The sequence below is a fragment of the Apodemus sylvaticus genome, chromosome 18, assembly GCF_947179515.1.
Source record: "Apodemus sylvaticus chromosome 18, mApoSyl1.1, whole genome shotgun sequence".
NCBI lineage: Eukaryota > Metazoa > Chordata > Mammalia > Rodentia > Muridae > Apodemus > Apodemus sylvaticus.
Window position 1 is genome coordinate 70,702,390 of NC_067489.1, and position 18,586 is coordinate 70,720,975.

The 18,586-nt window shown below is 55.1% G+C and overlaps 1 protein-coding gene and 1 long non-coding RNA gene across 3 annotated transcripts; both read left to right on the forward strand.

Annotated features, from left to right (window-relative positions):
* Window positions 1–1,221: 1,221 nt before the first annotated feature.
* On the forward strand, window positions 1,222–15,768 carry Pgpep1 (pyroglutamyl-peptidase I). Its single transcript, XM_052162274.1, has 5 exons — window positions 1,222–1,328; window positions 3,431–3,483; window positions 9,736–9,852; window positions 10,706–10,938; window positions 11,294–15,768. Exons 1-5 carry the CDS (start codon window positions 1,295–1,297, stop codon window positions 11,484–11,486), a joined length of 630 nt encoding a protein of 209 aa, XP_052018234.1. The 5' UTR covers window positions 1,222–1,294; the 3' UTR covers window positions 11,487–15,768.
* On the forward strand, window positions 5,019–9,729 carry LOC127668606 (uncharacterized). Of its 2 annotated transcripts, XR_007974121.1 has the most exons (4): window positions 5,019–6,358; window positions 6,482–6,563; window positions 6,605–6,999; window positions 7,041–9,729. It is a non-coding gene; the product is annotated as an uncharacterized LOC127668606 (long non-coding RNA). The 2 variants fall into 2 exon arrangements; XR_007974122.1 differs by lacking the exon at window positions 6,482–6,563 and having other exon boundaries at window positions 5,019–6,466; window positions 6,672–6,999.
* Window positions 15,769–18,586: the final 2,818 nt, after the last annotated feature.

Genomic DNA, 18,586 nt, shown 5'->3' on the forward strand with positions numbered 1-18,586 from the left:
CTTAGGATGAGCCCAAAGGATGTCCAGGTAGGGGGTGGGAAAACAGCGCCCTTTAAAGAAGGTGACAGCCGAAGTAGGACACAGTGGAGGACGTCCGGGCCGTGAGAAGCTGACTGTATAGCCGAGCAAAGGCGCTGGGGTATGGTGCAACCAGGAGCCACGGGAAGGACGAAGTCCCTTTGGCCAGCGCCAGTCAGCCATGTCGGTAGTGAGCAAAAGCATTGGGCGCACTTTTCCTTCCGCCTGAGCCCCTCCCTCAGCTTTCTGCCGGAGTGGAGTGACCCTTCTGTCTTCCTCAGATCCATGCCTCAGTGTCCTTGTTTGTAAACTGTGATGAGTGAACAGATCAAACTGTTCCCCCGCCCTATGTCCCCGTCTTACAGGAAGAGAACCTGAGGCTGAGAAGGGTGGATCCGAGCACGCCCCCATTGCCCACTTAAGTGTTGGAGGCGGGGCTTAAAACAAGCAGGGGAGGGTCCTGGCTGCGAATGGGCGTGGCCAGGCCGTGGGGGCGGGGCGGAGGGGGGCCAGGGGAGATTGCCTGAGCTGGTCCGTGCTTGGGGCGGGGCATGACTCCAGGAAAGCCTGAGAGCCCAGCGGCTACTTGGGGACCCGGAGGGGGTAGACTGGGGGCGGAGCCTAGATGGAGACCGGGTATGCATGCCCACCCAGCCCAGCGTTTCAGCGGCTTACAGGGGAGGGGGGCGTCCTGCCCTAGCTGGTTTCGGAGGGCGTGGCCTGAGCCAGGGAAGTCAAGGGTCCCGGGTGGGAACGTGGACTGCGGCCTGGCCGAAGGGCTTTGGAAGGATCAGGGCGGATCTGCACTTGTGTCGGGGGAGGCGGGGGTACGTGACCTGGGCCCAGTTGGTTCAAGGATGGGTTTGGGAATGTCCTGGGTGGCTTGGAACCTGGCTGGAGCGTGACCCCGGCCTCAGCGTTTGGAAGGCTCGAGGCGTGTGATTCTTGGGGGCGTGGTTCTTACAGGACCTGGAGGAAGGTCTTTGGAAGGCTGGGGCCGGGGTTGGCTAAGGGTGTGGTTTCTAGGGGGTGTGGCCTAGGAGTAGCCTGGCCCGGGCGCTGGGGTCTAGGGCGTAGCGGTGCGCGCGGGGCTCGGAGGAACCCGCGGGGCCGCGCAGGGGCGCGTACAGCTGGTCGGGGGGCGTGTCCGGGGCGTGTCCGGGGCGTGTCCGCGCAGGCCCAGCGTTAGGGGGCGGGGCCGGGCGGCCGGGCGGGGCTCGGGGGTCGGTGTCCGCTCCAGTCCCCACCGCTACGATCCTAGAGACTGCATCCCGTAATGGAGCAGCCGCGGAAGGCAGTGGTGGTGACCGGTAGGTGCGGTCGGACCGGGGGCGGCGGGGCAGGTGCTCGCGGTTGCTACAGGTTTGCAGTTGTCGCCACCCGCGATAACACCCTTGGGTCCCGGTAACCTGAAAAGTCCGGGGTCACGCGGCCAGGAGTTTGGAGTGCGCGGGGACTGGGGTGCAGACAGGTCACCTCGCGCACTGCAGTCCCTCCCCGCCCTTTCAGAGCTCCGGTCTGTCCCCACCCGCTGACCCCGGGACAAAGGCGGGTTTACGGCCAGGAAAAGTCCCGGTGACACGAACCGCTCAGCCCCCGCTCCTGGCACCTTGCATTGTTGGAGGGGCCTACAACCTGGTTTGGGGCAGGTGTTGGGCCTGAATCAACCTGATCCCGCAATAACCCAGGGACTCGAGAGACCAGCTCCTACTGTCACCAACATCCTCGGAGGCCAACTGTTAGTATTTCCTGAGACTCGGCCTGGGGCCACTTGGTGGAGTCAGCTCCACTAGGCCTCGGAGGACGGCACTCTGGTCAGCCTCTGTCCGGTACGGAGAGGCCGCAGGGAGTGAACCAGGGGAAACTCCCACTCCCACAGGTGTTTTGTAACAGAAACAGTGGAACTTTCTCCCTGCTGTTCCTTGCAGTACAAGTGTGAGGGACTGTGACCCGGATCCCTTGGCGGTGGGGTGGGGGTGGGGTGGGGTGTTTATTTAGTTGGTTGGTTTATTAAGAAGATAGAGTCTCATTCTATCTCACTATCTGCCCGACCTGCACCGAGGCTGGCTACAAACGCAGCATCCGCCTTTCAAATGCTAGGGTGAGCAGAGTGTGCCACGTGAGGATATGTTCCCAAGATGTGGCCTCTCTCTGCTGTCCTGAGGTGTGGTGACCCTCTCTTAACCTCGTAACACTGGCAGCAGGTGGGACCCTTACCACCTGAGTTACACTAACCTAGGCTCTTAGAAGTGTGTGTGTGTGTGTCAGCCTCGGGTGTCATTCCTCAGGATCCAGACACATCTGTTTTGAGACAGTGCCTCAATTTAGGACACATTCAGCCTTTCTCAACCTGGGAGTCTCGACCCCTCTGTGGGCCAATCAACCCTCTCACAGGTGTCACCTCAGCATGTGAGGGAGCACAGATATTTATATTATGATTCATAACAGTAGCAAAATTACAGTTATGGGGTAGCTAAGAAAGGGTGGCAGGCTCAGGAAGGCTGAGGACCCTGCTGGCTGACTGGGCGTGGTGCCCTGGGGTCACCTGTCTCTGTCTCCCTAGCCCTGGGAATACACGTGTGTGCCACCACTGGGGGTATGTGGTGCTGGAGAGCTGAACTCAGGTCCTGGTGTGGTAAATACTGAGGTATTTTTCCAGATGTATTTATTTATTTTGAAGCAGGGTCTCATGTAGCCTGGGCTGACCTGAAGCCGTTCTCTTGTTGCAGTCTTGGGTATCTGGGTCTGCAGGTGTGCACCAGGGCACCCAGAGGCAGTGGGCTGTGTTTTTTGTTTTTCTTCTTCTTTTTCTCAATTTAACTTTTCTTGGAAACCCAGAGTCTAGAGAAGGAGACTAAACCTTGTGGGTTTAGATCCCAGCCTCTCCACACTCCTGCCGTGTGACCTGATGGAGTCGGACACCCCTCTCTGTGTCACTTCTTGTTCTTGACACTTAGGCCCTGGAAGCCCTGTCTTCAGAAGGGATGAAGCCAAACTGACCAAAAGCAGAAGCATCCTGGTGTCCAGGCAGCCTTTTCCTGGAGACACCTTCTCCCAGCCTCTGTGAGCTAATCTTAAAGGAGCAGAGGCCACAGCTTGGAGCCGGGCGTACCGCAGCCCTGGGCCTCCACAGCCGGGAGACAACCCCACCCAGACAGTGATAAAGTAGTTGGGTTTTGGCTAGAGAACAGCAGTGAACAGAGAGGCTGACTAGGTCCTCCCAGGTGTAAGGACCTAAGGGGGACAAGGAAGCCAGTGCCTGTCACCCCAGGACTCAGCAAGTGGAGGCCACGGCCCAGAGCTGGGCATACCCGGAAGGGTTGGGTGAGAGACTATAGTGGGGTGTGTCTGGGGATGAGATTTCAGAACTCTGAGGTCAGAAGGGAAAGTAATGTCTCTTACCCTGTTTCAGGATTCGGCCCCTTTGGGGAGCACACTGTGAATGCCAGCTGGATCGCTGTCCAGGTAACTGTGCTGGGGGAGGAGCCTGTGGTCCTGGTAACTGCTGGGGGAGGAGCCTGCGGTCCAGGTAACTGCTGGGGGAGGAGCCTGCGATTCAGGTAACTGCTGGGGGAGGAGCCTGTGATTCAGGTAACTGCTGGGGGAGGAGCCTGCGGTCCAGGTAACTGTGCTGGGGGAGGAGCCTGTGATTCAGGTAACTGCTGGGGGAGGAGCCTGCTGTCCAGGTAACTGTGCTGGGGGAGGAGCCTGTTGCCCAGGTAACTGTGCTAGGGGTGGATCCTGCTGTCCAGGTAACTTGCTGGGGGAGGAGCCTGCTGTCCAGGTAACTGCTGGGGAAGGAGTCTCACCTGGAGCCGCGCGTTTTTTTCCAAGTACTTAACACACTTTAACCTCGAACTTTAACTTTGACTCAAGAAGTCATTATACAGAGCCCAAGCTAACTTCCAGCTCATGATCCTCCTGCCTCAGCCTCATGAGCAGTAGCTGAAAACCTTTTCGATTGACCTGGTATAGTGAAACACACCTTTAATCCCAGGACTCAGGAGGCAGAGGCAGGCGGATTTCTGTAAATTCCAAGCTAGCCTGGTCTACAGATCAAGTTCCAGTCCAGCCGGGGCTACACACTGAGACTCTGGCTAAAACACAAATAAAACTAACTTAATAAAGGTGGAGTGTGTCCTAGCAGGTGCTACTGACACTGGGGAGCAGGCGGCCATCATGAGCACGGGCGGCCATCCCGGGCAGGGGCTCAGTCTCTTCAGTGGGAACCTCATGGGGGTGTCTCTTCCCAGAGTCCCATCCAAGCAGTGACTACTAACTTGTATTTCCTTGCCAGATGGGACATTCAGACAGACAGACTAGGGAACAATTGAGTGGAGAGAAACAGACGTTTGATTCTTTGATAAATTACTGGCTGCGACCGCGCAGGACCAGGATTAATTTTAGCCCATTAGCTCTGTGATTTAAGGGTTCTCTCTTCTCGCCCGAGACGCCACGTCCCCCCCCCCACCAGCTTGTCACCCTCCCCATGCTGCAGAGCTGAGACGTCCGTCTCGGCTGCTCTGCCACCTCCGTCTTTTCTTCGATGGGGGACCCCAGGGTCCCCGGGACCTCGCCAGTGGGAATATGACCAGACCCCTGCTTGCACATCCACTCCCGGGAGCACCAGACAAAAAGCCCCAGTGTGTCTCAGAAGACTCGTGTGTTTGGCTTTGTGTGAGTTACAGACAGGAGGCTTCACGGGCTATGTGGACACAAAGCCAGTGTCTGGATTCCTGGGCCCCAGACACCACCATCTGCATGTAAATAGGAGGGAAAATCAATTAAACAATCTTTGCGGATACTCCCTCAGAGCTCTGGGACTCTGGGGGAAACTCGGTGTCGTGACTAGACCAAGACTGCTCCTCAACCTAGTCCTTTAAAATATTTTATTTGTTTATGCATTTGGATTATTGAGTGTGTGGAAGGGCGCACGTATGGAGCCTTACTTTTTTTTTTTTTTAAGTTTTTTTAAGTTTTTTTTTTTTTTTAAAGGCAGAGATGGGACCCAAAGCTAGATCTGATGGAGCCCAAGTCCTCTCCTTACGGATGGTTGTGAGCCACCATGTGGTTGCTGGGATTTGAACTCAGGGCCTTTGGAAGATCAGTCAGTGCTCTTAACTGCTAAGCCATCTCTCCAGTCCCCTTTTTAAGTTTTGAGGCAGGATCTCACTTTGGCTGACATTAGACTCCTGATTCTCCTGCCTCAGCGTCCCTAGCGCAGAGGTGACAGGTGTACACTGTCATGCCTGCCTCCTTTGATCGATTAACGAATCAATCACATTTCACTCTGTATCTTGGCTAGTTTCAAACTCAAGGTGATTCCCCTGCCTCAGTTTCCCAAGTTCTGGAGATCGTAGAGGGTACCCTCACACCAGCTTTGTCTTCCCCCAGGTCTGGGGTGACAAGCTGATTCCTGGGAGGCTTAGGTGGGTGTCAAGGACAGGCTGACTCTGGCTTGTTTCCACACAGTCCCTCTGAGTGAGCCACAGAGTGGTGACATCCTGGGATAATTACTGCCACCACAAGTCTAGACAGACCTGCTAAGGGCACCAGCAAACAAAGAGCGCTTTGTGCTGGGGTCAGGGGTCAATCGGTCAGACGCAGCTGTGCTGCTCTTGCACAGGGGTCTTTTCAGGTAGATGACCCGGGACGGTGCCCCTGCCTGGTGCTTTCCAGGGTGCTGGGTACTGAGCCAGGATTCCGGAAGTGGGATTTGGAGCTCACAGCCCTCTTCTCCCAGGACAGCTGGAACCAGGTGTCCAGGGACAAAAGGCAGAACCTGGTGACGGTGACATTCCTTGTGTGTCTGTTACCAGTCCCCACTACACTGGCTTTCTCAGCTAGAGTCCCCCAAAAAGCACAGTGTCAGCACTGCAGTTTTTGTCCTCTGGAAGCCCCTGGCCTTCACAGGGACATTACACACCAGCTCGCACCTCAGGTTTCCTAGGTGAAGGCCTGTGTTCAACACCACTTCCCTGTCCTGTGTGAGTCCTGCTGAGGGGCGAGTGAGTGCTGAGCCCACAGCCAGGCTTCACTATGGATTGGGGGCGGGGGGCTTGACTTTTGTCTATTTTTTGAGACAGGGTTTCTTTGTATAGCCCTAGGTATTCTGGAACTCACTATGTAAACCAGGTTGGCCTTGAAGTCAGAGATCCTCTTGCCCCTGTGTCTGAAGTGCTGGGTTTACAGCTGTGTGCCACCATGCCTGGCATTCTGTTTCTTTTTTTGAGACAGCGTCTCAAGTAGCCCAGGTTAGTCTCAAACTCACTATTAGCACTAGAAGTCCTGAGTCTTCTGCTTTGGGCTTACAAGAAGTGCAGAGGCAATGAGCTCACAGGTGTATACCCTCCTCAGTATCCTGAGGTGATGAGCTCACAGGTGTATACCTTCCTCAGTATCCTGAGGTGATGAGCTGACAGGTCTATACCTTCCTCAGTATCCTGAGGTGATGAGCTCACAGGCGTATACCTTCCTCAGTATCCTGAGGTGATGAGCTCACAGGTGTATACCTTCCTCAGTATCCTGAGGTGATGAGCTCACAGGTGTATACCTTCCTCAGTATCCTGAAGTGATGAGCTCACAGGTGTATACCTTCCTCAGTATCCTGAGGTGATGAGCTCACAGGTGTATACCCTCATCAGTATCCTGAGGTGATGAGCTCACAGGTGTATACCTTCCTCAGTATCCTGAGGTGATGAGCTCACAGGTGTATACCTTCCTCAGTATCCTGAGGTGATGAGCTCACAGGTGTATACCTTCCTCAGTATCCTGAGGTGATGAGCTGACAGGTCTATACCTTCCTCAGTATCCTGAGGTGATGAGCTCACAGGTGTATACCCTCATCAGTATCCTGAGGTGATGAGCTCACAGGTGTATACCTTCCTCAGTATCCTGAGGTGATGAGCTCACAGGTGTATACCTTCCTCAGTATCCTGAGGTGATGAGCTCACAGGTGTATACCTTCCTCAGTATCCTGAGGTGATGAGCTCACAGGTGTATACTTTCCTCAGTATCCTGAGGTGATGAGCTCACAGGTGTATACCTGTCATTGATATCCTGTCACGTGTCTGCCCTTCCATCTTTCTTTGGGCACTTTTAGTGAGGCCACCATTGGGAACAGTGTGGGACCTGTGGGAACAGCATGAGGAGTCTCTGGAGGCCCAGGCAGCCATTTGTAGCAGCATTAACAGACTCCTGAGGGAGCCACTGCCATAGAGTTTGTTCTTAGGGAGCTCCTCAAAGATAAGGTAGCGAGACAGCAGGTGTGGTGGCCCACAGCTGCCACCCCAACCCTGGGGAGGCAGAGGCGGGAGTGCTCGGAGGCCCACACTAGCATGGGCATAGTTAACCCTGGCTAGAAACGGGAGCAACTGTTCCCTAATAGAATATTTAACCTTTGTTTTTCTTTTGGAGACAGTGTCACTCTGTAGCCCAGGCTGCCCCACACTCTGTTCCCCTATCTCAGACTCCAGTGCAGGTATGACAAGTGTGTGCTGGCTCAGTCAGCTTCAAACCCTGAAACACCGTGGTCCCTAGTGCTAGTGACGGCTGCTCACCTAGGGTGACTTATGTGTGAGCCCATGGGTGGGCTAGCCCTGGCCTGCCCTGAGTGCACCCCTTGAAAGGTTGGGATGTTGGTAAGTGGCCTTGGTGCCTGGACCCTGGCTTCATTTCCTGCTTTTGTGAACTACAGATTTACACCTTGATTCGAATAACACATGTGGGAGCTCCGGGACATCACCAGGGCTCCTGGGTAAACACTGAAAAGGGATATGGGGCGAAAGGCTATGGAGTGATTCACTTATTTTAGTTTTTATTTGTTTGTTTTATTTTTGGTGCTTTTTGGGATAGTCCCTCTACATAGTCCTAGCTATACTGCAACTTGCCCTGCAGATCGGGCTAGCCTCACATTCACAGAGGCCCTCTTGCCTCTGCCTCGCACGTGCTGGAATTAAATGTGTGTGTTGCCACATCTGGCCTCTGCTTTTTAAGATTGATTTATTTATTTTATGTGAATATACTGTTGCTGCCTTCAGACACACCAGAAGAGGGCATTGGATCCCATTACAGATGGTTGTGAGCCACCATGTGGTTGCTGGGATTTGAACTCAGGACCTCTGGAAGAGCAGCCAGTGCTCTTAACCGCTGAGCCATCTCTCCAGCCCCCTTCCCCACCACACAAAGTCCCATCTAGCCCAGGCTGGCCTCCAAAGCACTTACTACATAGCCCAGGCTGACCTTGAACTTCTGATCCTCCTGCCAGCATTTCCCATAAGGTATGGGTGACAGAATGTGATATTTAAATTAGATTTATTTAAATTATGCGCATGTAAATGCCTGTCGTGGGAGCCACAGGTGTGCAAATGCCTCGTGAGGCCTGGGACATCGCAGAGGTGGAATTACAGGTGACTGGAGCTAGGAGCCGAACTCAGGTCCTCTGGAAGAGCGGCGAGGGCTCTCGCCTCTCGCCAGCCCTGTTTTGTTTTTTGAGATAGGGCCCCACAGCAGCCCAGGTTTTCCTGGGACTCGCAGCAATCCCATGCCTCAAAGTCTTGAATGATCTGCACCATCAGCTCTGCTGGGGAAGGTTTAGTTTGTTTTCCTGTTTATCAGTGAAGTTCCAAAGGTCACTGACTACAGTTGCCATGGCAACTGCTCGCCCTTTGTCCTTTCCCCACTCACCCAGTAGGTGGCGCACTTACCCTGCCCCAGCTCCAGCGCAAATCCAAAGAAACTAGGCCTTTGGGGTTTGTTTGTTTGTTTGTTTGTTTTGGCTTTTTTGAGACAGGGTTTCTCTGTGTAGCCCTGGCTGTCCTGGAACTCACTCTGTAGACCAGGCTGGCCTCGAACTCAGAAATCCGCCTGCCTCTGCCTGCCAGAGTGCTGGGATTACAGGCGTGTGTCACCACCGCCCGGCTCCTTTGGGTTTTGTAATTCCTTCAGGTTTTGTTTTTTTTTTTGTTTGTTTGTTTGTTTGGGTTGTGGGGTGTATGTTTGTGCCTGCCTAGTGTTTGGGATGATAGGCTGTGCTGCTGCCACACCAGTCTGTGTGGTGCTGGGAAGGAGCCCAGGTTTTGCCCACATCCTGGGCAAATTCCCCCAACTGAGCTACAGCTCCGCTGACCAGTGAGCTTCAGCCCTAAACCTTTTTTGCTATTTTGTTTCTTGTTTCTGTGAGACAGAGTCTCACTGTATAGCCCAGGCTAACCTGGAATTCATTGTGTAGAAGAGGAGGCTGGCTTTAATGTAGCAGCAATTCTCCTGCCTCAGCCTCTCCAGTGTTAAGACCATTCTCAGTACCATGACAGCGATACCTGCCTTAACCTTCTTTTTTATGCTGTGGTCTTTGTCATAGCTGCAGAAATGGGTGAATACCCATTCTTCCTCAGGCAGCCACTGTGCGTCCTGGTCCCTGGAGGCTCTGGGCCCCTGTGGCAAGGTATTTCCTGGCTAGTCCTGCAGTGGTCGCCAGAAAAAGCTGCGGATGGACTGGGGTGCTCGGTGGGCTTGTGAGGTCAAGACTGTTTTTTCAGGAGGCACAGAGTCTCATGTGGCCGAGGCTGCCTTCAGTTTTTCTGTGTAGCTGAGGATGACCTCAAACTCCTGCTCCTGCCTCCATCTTTCAAGGGCTGTGTGACCCCTGTGTGCCACACCCACCTGAACTGCCTGGTGTTCATCGCAGCCCTTCGTCCTCACCCCTGCCTTTTCTCCCAGGAGCTGGAGAAGCTGGGCCTTGGGGACAGCGTGGACCTGCATGTGTACGAGATCCCTGTGGAGTACCAGACTGTGCAGAGGCTCATCCCCGCGCTGTGGGAGAAGCACAGCCCCCAGGTGAGCAGCCGCACGGCCGACAGCACTCCCCGTGCTCCCGCAGCCTCCTCCCTGTTCTGTCACTCTGAGGGTGCACAGTGGCCACAGCCTCTCAAAACGCCAACATCTGACTAGGGGTGTGTTCAGTTTCTCAGGGTTACTCCATCATTTCTAGAAGCAGACAGGCAGGCAGGCAGAGAGAAGAGTTTTTAAAACCTCAGCACACACGCTGCACTCCCAGCAATCCTCCTCCTCCTCCTCCAAGGCCACGCCTCCTAATCCTTCCCACGCTCTGCCACTGTCCCTGTAACTGAGTACTCAAATAGATGACCCTCTGGGGCCGTTCCCATTCAGACCCCACACCACCTCCGCCCATCCACCCTCTGTCCACCCTAAGGGCGGTGCCGCACCACACCCTGCAGCTTTTGTGGGTTTTTATAGGAGGGAGGGAGGAAGACAGGTCGTGCTGCCTTCTGTGCCTGTGCACCAGCCAGGATGGGTGTGAATAAGTCACAGTTAAAGATGAGTGTGTGACGCCCTGGTGTCCACTCAGCACCACCAAAGAAAACATTAATAAAAAAATCATTTTCATAACCTACCTCAAGCAAGGAACAGTGGTGGTAGATAGCTATCACCTCCGCAATCAGGAATTTAGGGACATCCTGGGGTACATCAGAGACTGAGACACTGTCTCAAAGGCAGAGCCAAAGCCTGCCCGGGCTCCTAAGGGGCCATGTGATAGCCCATTTTGTAGCTATGACAGCAGAGGCCATGTGATAGCCCATTTTGTAGCCACGACAGCAGAGACTCCTTGTCTTTAGTCGCTGTGCATGGGTGGGTGTCTGCTCCTGCTAACTGCCCCCCTTGTCCTCAGCTCGTGGTGCATGTTGGGGTGTCAGGCATGGCCACCACAGTGACACTGGAGAAATGTGGTCACAACAAGGGTTACAAAGGACTGGATAATTGCCGGTTCTGCCCCGGCTCACAGTGCTGCGTGGAGGACGGCCCCGAGAGCATCGACTCCGTCATCGACATGGACGCCGTGTGCAAAAGGGTGACCACACTGGGGCTGGACGTGTCTGTCACCATCTCTCAGGACGCCGGCAGGTGGGCTCCAGGCGCCATAGGCTGGGGACACAGCACATAACTTCCTCAGTCAGACTCCACCTTAACTTTGAAGACAGGGTTTCTCTGTGTAGCCCAGGTTGGCCTGGAACTCTACACAGACCAGGCTGGCCTCAGACTACCTGCTTCTGCCTTCTGAGTGCTGGGATTATCATGCCCAGCAAAATATGTTTTTAGAAAATGGAGAGTAGGTATCCAGGGTCCCCCAAATTCCTGACCCCTAGATTCTCCTCCACCTTCCAACTGTGCCCCATAGCACACTGCTTTGAGGGACTTTCGAGAAGCCTGGTGGCTTTGGCCTGGGACTCACTGTGATTCTTCCTCTCCTCTGTCTCAGGTATCTGTGTGACTTCACATATTACACGTCGCTCTACCAGGGCCGCGGCCGCTCAGCCTTTGTCCACGTGCCCCCGCTGGGCAAGCCCTACAACGCCGACCAGCTAGGCCGGGCGCTGCGGGCCATCATTGAGGAGATGCTGGGTGTCCTGGAGCAGGCGGAGGGACACATCAGCTGCTGCCACCAGCTCTGACAGCCGTGTACGCCTGAGTGTCGTGAGAGGGGACACAGCTGGGCCCCTGGACTGTCCTGACTCTTCTGCTCCTCCTCCTAGTGGACCACAAGGGGTGATGGAGAGAGCTCTGTCTGGATAGCATCTGGGACACTGCGCTGTGCCCAGAGGCCAGGGCCAGGGTGAGATGGTCAGAGGCTAACGGCCTGCCCCCTGCCTTGACCCTGACACAGTCTGCGTTCTCAGGTGTATGGACAAGGAGCTGAAGCTTTCTTTGTGGCTGCGGTCTCACAAAATATGATAAAGTAGATCAGCTCTAATCCATGTCCCTAAACCCTGGACAGTCCCCGCCAAAGCCACTGGGACTTGGTTGCCTTTTCTCTCTTCTCTCTGTCTCTGTCTGTCTCTGCCTTTCTGTCTCCATCTCTCTCTGTCTCTGTCCCTGTCCCGTCTGTCTTTGCTCTGCCCACCTCCCCTTCAGTGCTAGATTAGGGAATGGAGTCATTTGTATTCCCATTGTTAAGCCTTCAGGCCTAGCCAACCGTGTCTTTTCCTTCTCCTAGGGAGGGAGGCCTCTTCTGCCCCATGCCCTGGAAATGCTGTCATACTTTGGGTCTCCAGAGTGGGTTCTCTTGCTCAGAAAAGCGGGCTGCTGTGGCCACCCAGGGCCCAGCTGTGTGGCCGCTGACCCCGCCATGACCTTTCTTGTTCTCTTTTTGATTTTTTTAGACTAAAAATTTAGAGACTCTAAACTTTAGGGGGTATTTGTTGTTATTTTTTCAGACAGGGTCCCAGGTAGCCCAGGCTGGCCATTTGAACTTAGTCTATAACCCAGGCTGGCCTCCTGGGAGCTCCTTCCTGGTCCTCTGACCTCAGCTTCCTAAATGATGTGAGGACAGGTTGTTGCCTCCACACATGACTCTCCTGGGACCCTACAGTGTGAACCATCATCCAGGATCTGTGGACTTTCTCCATCTTGAGATAGCCTCTGATATCCTGTTAGGGACCTGGGTGGAGAGGCTGTGGTGCCCAGGCAAGTCCCTGCATGTCCCTTCAGCCACAGGGATATCCGGTGAACTGTGTTTGGAAGTGTGCCTGGGACTCCAGCCAGCCTTAGTCTCTGGCTGACTGTGAATGTCCAAGCCAGGAGGAGGGGCTCTGGGAAGGGTGGGGTGTGACGCGTGACCTGGACTCCTTCCCAGACCAGGTACAGCTCCTGCCAGTGAAGCCACGTACATTTTGGATGCTACTTTCTCTTTTGTCGGTGTCCCCACGGGATTGGTGGATCTGAATTTGAGTGACTTCTCATCCCTGGATCTTTTGGTTGTTTCTGGGACTGGGTCTCCTATAGCCCAGGCTAGCCTCCAGTTCACTGTAGCTGAGGCTGACCTTGAACTCCTGATCCTCCTACCTTGGCCAGTGCAGGGCATGTGTGCTGGGCCCGGCTACTTCAGGCTCTAGTGTTTCTTGTTGTGATGTGGTTTCTTCAGGTCACCTTCGTGTTGATCCCATGCCTGGAGTTTATCTGTTGACACATGGGGATCTGAGCAGCTGGCTCTCAGGTGAGGGCACCCTGGGGTGACTTGCTGCCCCTGCAAAAGCATCTATGAGTATGGACCAGCAGTTTAAATAATCAGGCCTCTGCCACCCCTGTCCTGTGCTAATACCTTCTCCAGAGGGAGAGGCCTGCAGCTTCCCAGCCCGCTGTGTGTGCTGTGTGCGCTGTGTGTGCTGTGTGCGCTGTGTGCGCTGTGTGTGCTGTGTGTGCTGTGTACACTGTGTGCGCTGTGTACACTGTGTGCGCTGTGTACACTGTGTGCGCTGTGCAGTGTGGCTCTTCTGCCTATGGGGGCTCAGGAGTAAGGGATCCCCCGGGCCCTGGGCTTTTGAGACATCATGTAGACAAGGCGGGCCTTGAACTCCTGGCTCTCTGGACTCAGCCTGCCCCTGAGATGACAGAAATGGATCTGATTTTGTTTATTTTTTGTCTTTTAAGTCAGAGTTCTACCTGAACTCTGTAGCCCAGGCTGGGCCTCCAAGTTGTGGCAGTCCTGCTTCAGATGCCTGGCAAGTCCTCCTCAGGAGGACGGTGAGCCATGCTCCACTCTCTGTTTTCCCAGCTCTGCTGGGAGCACCGTGGTCTTCTGCTCAGGGGCAGAGACTCTGGTCTCCTCTGGTCACCAGAAGGGGGTACAGGTCATCGTCTAGTTGCCCCTGTTGAGCTGACAGGGGTCCTGGGACATGGGGCTGGTATTTATTTATTTAGGCATCTCTTAAACACCTACCCCTTGCCCTGATCCAAAACCTTTTGATTTTTCTCCTTGTTTCTTGACAGCTGGGGCTCAGGGTCTAGAGTTGCCAAGTGTTGGCCTAGACCGGTCACATTGACCCTTAAGCTCCAGGTTACCCCAACACTGACCTTGGAGGTGGGGTGGGCGGGGCTTCAAGGGGTAGATGACCTGTGGGCGGGGCCTGACCTGGGCCTGGCTGGCCCTTGCCAGCAAGAAAGCCAGCCCAGTGGAGGACGAGAAGTAACATTGACATAAATCCGGAGCCAGGGATGCGCGCAGGGATAGCGACGGTGGTGTCTGGGATCTCAGCCAGTCCGAGAAAGTGTCTGATTTACACTATCAACTTAGGTGTGGGAAAGTAGCTTTCGGATCATCCTGCTGTCCTGACCACTCCGATGTTTCCCGAGGCCACGGGAGGCCAGGCTGCCAGAAGCCGAAGCTGGGTCGCCATAGTGGGCACCAATCGTTTGAATTTGGGTTTTTTGTTTGTTTTTTTGCAGGGAGGGGGTTGGCATGGAGTCTTCTGTAGCTTGGGCTGGCATCACACTATGTAGGGTGCCCGTGAATCCTTCCCTCCCCTCCAGGTCCCGGGGATGGCAGGGTTACACCTCCAAGCCTGCTTTGGAGGCAGATCCTTGAAGTTAAATTGATAGCTTCACCTGAAATGGGGAATCTCATGTACTTCTTAAGTTGGCCTCTAAACCCTCATAACAGTGTTGGCCAGAGGCTGGGGGGCCGAGGCTGGGGCCTGAGGCTGGGGGGGGGGCCGAGGCTGGGGGGCCCGAGGCTGGGGCCTGAGGCTGGGGGCCGAGGCTGGGGGGCCAGAAAGTCAGGCTCTCGGAGCTTTTGTGTGAGGAGCTGGAAGACAGACCAGCTGCTGTGTGCAAGGCTGCTTGTGTCTTCGCCCCCAGGCTGACCTTGCCTGGGCTAGGGAGTGCTTCCAGCCTGCCCCCTCCCTCCCTCCCACTGTCTAGACAGCTTACCCTCGACCTCTCTACCCCTTGGAGTGTCTGAACCCAGAAGTTCCCTCTGGGAACATAAGAGACAAAGCCTTATTCTCAGAGTCTCAGCTCTGAGAGGAGCTGTGGGGGTCCCTATGCGTGCTGATGGCTTCTCAAATGCAGACCCCGGCCGGCTGCCCCCCTCCCCAGCCCACCATCTCTCCAGATCCACAGGCTGGAGAGAGCAAACAGAGGGAGGGGCTTTGGTATTCTGTGTCAGGTGAAGTGACACACACACACACACACAAGTACAGTGTCTGGACTAGAGGGCAGGCCCTCCCCTACACTCCAGGTTAGAGGCCTGGCTGGGATTTGAGAGACAGAAAACAAAACCTCAGGAAGAGAGTGAGAGGAAGGCAGGAAGGCGGCAGGGTGGCTCAGTGGGGAGTCAGCTGCCACCAAACCTAACAGCTGGGCTTTGTTCCCCAGTGAACTGCCCTCTCCCACATGGCTGTGGTGACCAGTGTCTGTCACTCTGGGCACAGCCTTCATGTCTGGGCCTTGTTCAGGGGACTCAGAGCTGGGTTTGGGGGTGGGTGTTTGCTTTTTGTTTGTTTGTTTGGGGTTTTTTTTTTTTTTTTGGTTTTATTTTGTTTTTAGTGGTTTTAGTGGTTTTACTCTGTAGGCCTTGAAGCCCCTACGCCCTCCTGTCTCTGCCCTATAAACCAAGGCTTCGCTGATGCTGGTTGGCTCCAGGCTCTTTTCCCTCAAAGCCTGGTGTGGCCCGCTCGGGGCAGGCACGGCCACACCCTAGGCAGTGCTTCCTGGCCCCCCAGGGGGCTTGGCTGGTTTTTGGGACCCCTCAGTACCTCAGGTATTTTATCTTCTTAACAGGGGCCCTTCTGCCCTCTGAGACCCTTCCGGCCCAGTGCGCCTTTTCTTTGACCCCCAAGCACCCTGACCGAGTGTCTGGGACCCTGGGGAATAGAAGGGAGAAGGACCTGCTGGGCTGCACTCTGGGAAACGCCTCTCTCGTTACCCCAAAGCCAATAAAGTTGTTGAAACCTGTCATTGTGCATCCAGTGTCACTGAGTGGGGACTTACAGCAGGCCCAAATGGCTGCAATTCCCGCTAGGGGCTGGACTCTGACTTCAGCCCTCCTGGGTCTGGGCTCTGAGGTGTGAGCCAATACCTGTAACTTCTTTTTGGAGAACAGTGGGGTGGACACCCAGCCTCACACAAACCCAGCCTTATTCTAAGGGCCTGGAGGAGCCATGGGGGAAGCCAGACCTCAGCTTCCCTAGCTGCTGTGGTCCACACTGCCTGACATTTCCCTGGTCAGCTGACCCTGCTTGACAAAAGGAAGAAATGGGGTGATTCTTGCCAGGCCAGGTCTTGTGACCCTGGCCTGGGAACACAGATTCCTGTCACCCTGTCACGCGCTGCAAACTTTTATAGTTATAGGAAGTCATAAACTAACAGTCAGCGTGGGGACACAGGATGCCGTGGTTCCGGCTGGGTTGACAGGGCCTGCTCACATTCCCAGGTGGGCAATCTGTGGCCCCGGGCCAGACAGTGTCACCCCTGGGTAGACATGTCTGAAGGATATCTGGGCTCTCTATTGTCTATCAGAATAGTATACAGGGGACCCCCAAACACTAGAGGTTCCCCAGGAATCTCATTCTGCAAGGAGAAGGGTCAAGCTGGGGTCAGCCAGAGCAGGGACTGAGCTGGACACCAAAGTCAGAATAAACCATGGCTGCTATGCCCCGTGAGGACGCGCTTCTAACTGGCTAGGGTCCTGACCACTGCGAAGCCCTCCGAGGGCAGGACCATTCTCCTGTGAAGAACAAAATAAAGGAGAGATTTGTAGATGGAGGGTGAGTCCTGGGCTGCGACTGTCAGCAATACAAGCCCAAGTCCTACTCTAACGAGGTCTCTGATGCGGCCAGGCAGTTTCCTGCAGCCGGGAAGAGGGCAGTGCCGGAGGGTTTGCAGTAAAATGGGGGCGCAGAGCAAAGCTGGGAATTACACCCAGCTCCCGGAGAGGTGAGCTTCCTGCCCGGGACCCTTCCTGTCTTTTGCTTATTTATTTATTTATTGGGACAAGAAGGGCTGCTTCTATGTAGCCCTGGCTGTCCTGGAACCACTGAGTAGACCAGGCTGGCCTCGAACTCAGAAATCCGCCTGCCTCTGGGCTGGGATTACAGCTGTGTGCCACCACCGCTGCCGGGACCTCCTTTACCTTCTTAAACCTCCATTTACCTGCGGGCCAAGTCTGCCTCCTCTCTGTCAGAGGCAGGCCGTTGTCCCCCTCTTCCCGCTCTGTGCTCCCTTCCCTTTCTCCCCTCCCCCCCTTTGTCTTTTATTCTATGTTCTTTCTGTCATTTCCACGTGGGTGCTGGGAACTGAACCTGGGTCTTCGCAAGAGCAGCAGTGAGCCACCGAGCCAGCGCTCTAGCTCCTGATTCTTTCTTTCTTTCTTTCTTTCTTTCTTTCTTTCTTTCTTTCTTTCTTTCTTTCTTTCTTTCTTTCTTTCTTTTCTCTCTCTCTCTCTCTCTCTCTCTCTCTCTCTCTCTCTCTCTCTCTCTCTCTCTCTCTCTCTCTCTTTCTTTCCTCCCTTCCTCCCCCCCCCCCCCAATCTACTTAGTTATTCACAGACTAGCAGAGAGGTCGTGCATGGTGGCCTTGGGCTCCTGGTCCTCTCCCTCCAGCTCACAGTGCTGATTGGCAGAGTCTTGCTTTACCTCAAAGGCACCAAGGGGCAGAGAGAGCCCTGGCAGTCAGGATGAGGACGCGGGATGAGGGATGCCGGAGGTGCGCTCTGGCCTGCTGTGGGTCTCAGTTTCCCCTGACAACTGCTGCGCATGCGCGCCCGTGGAGGTTACCTGTCTCGGCCCCCGCCGTGCGCACGCACTTCTTAAATGCACAAGGAGGAGCACAGCGCGAGTGTAGGGGTGGCCATGGGGACGGGGGCGGGAGACCGGGGGCTGATGTTGGCGTTGCTGAGGACTCCCGCAGGAGCACGTGGGGACGGCCAGGGTCATCCGACCGTCCTCCCTAAGGGCCTCGGGCGGGCTCAGCCATCACTTTCTCCCAGAGTCCCCGCTGAGTCACCCGCGCTGCTGCCCTCCACCCAGTCCCTGGGGAAGGAACTGGAGCTCAAGCCCTGAGCCCCCTCCCTGCCAGAGAACTCCGCCAACTCGAGGGGCCCGCAGAGCCACGGGAAGCAGCCAGGGGGCTTCAGCGGACCCCAGAGCGCGAGCGGAGCAGCGAGCGAGCAGGGTTCTTAGAGCAACCGCAGTGACCTCCGCAGTGACCTCCGTACCCCAGAGGAGCCGCGGCCGTCCTTCCCGCTCAGCTGTGCAGGCAGCGCAGGCTTCCCTACGCCCGGCTCTGACTGCTTTTCCTTCTGTGAGACAGGGTCTCATGTAGCCCAGGCTGGCTACAAACTCACCTTGTTGCTGAAGATGACCTTGAACTCCCGGGATGACAGGTGAACACCATCAGGACTGGTGTCTGTAGTGCTGGAGATGGCACCCAGGACTTAAGGCAGACCAGCACTCTAACAACTGAGCTACAAGCACTCTAATAACTGAGTCGCAAGCACTGTAACAACTGAGCTACAAGCACTCTAATAACTGAGTCGTCACAAGCACGCTTCTAAGTGAGCTTCCTCCTCAGTCCCAATTCAGTTTCCCTGATTTGTGTGGAGCTGGGGAATCAGTACCCACCATGCCCAGATGACATAAACGTGCTTTCTGGTATGGACAGGATTTTCTTCTTTTCCTAGCTGGATGTATTTTTTTAAAACAATTTTGGATTTTCTGGCCAGCCTCTCTGCGTCAATTAATGTGATCACGTGGGGTTCTCCTTCATGTTATCAATG

What these genes read in the sequence shown, in the direction of transcription:
- Pgpep1 (XM_052162274.1), top strand. Translation starts at nt 1,295, where the DNA reads ATGGAGCAGCCGCGGAAGGCAGTGGTGGTGACCG. An exon ending in CCAGCTGGATCGCTGTCCAG is followed by an intron (nt 3,484 to 9,735) that starts GTAACTGTGCTG and finishes CTTTTCTCCCAG; the next exon opens with GAGCTGGAGAAGCTGGGCCT. An exon ending in GGGAGAAGCACAGCCCCCAG is followed by an intron (nt 9,853 to 10,705) that starts GTGAGCAGCCGC and finishes CCTTGTCCTCAG; the next exon opens with CTCGTGGTGCATGTTGGGGT.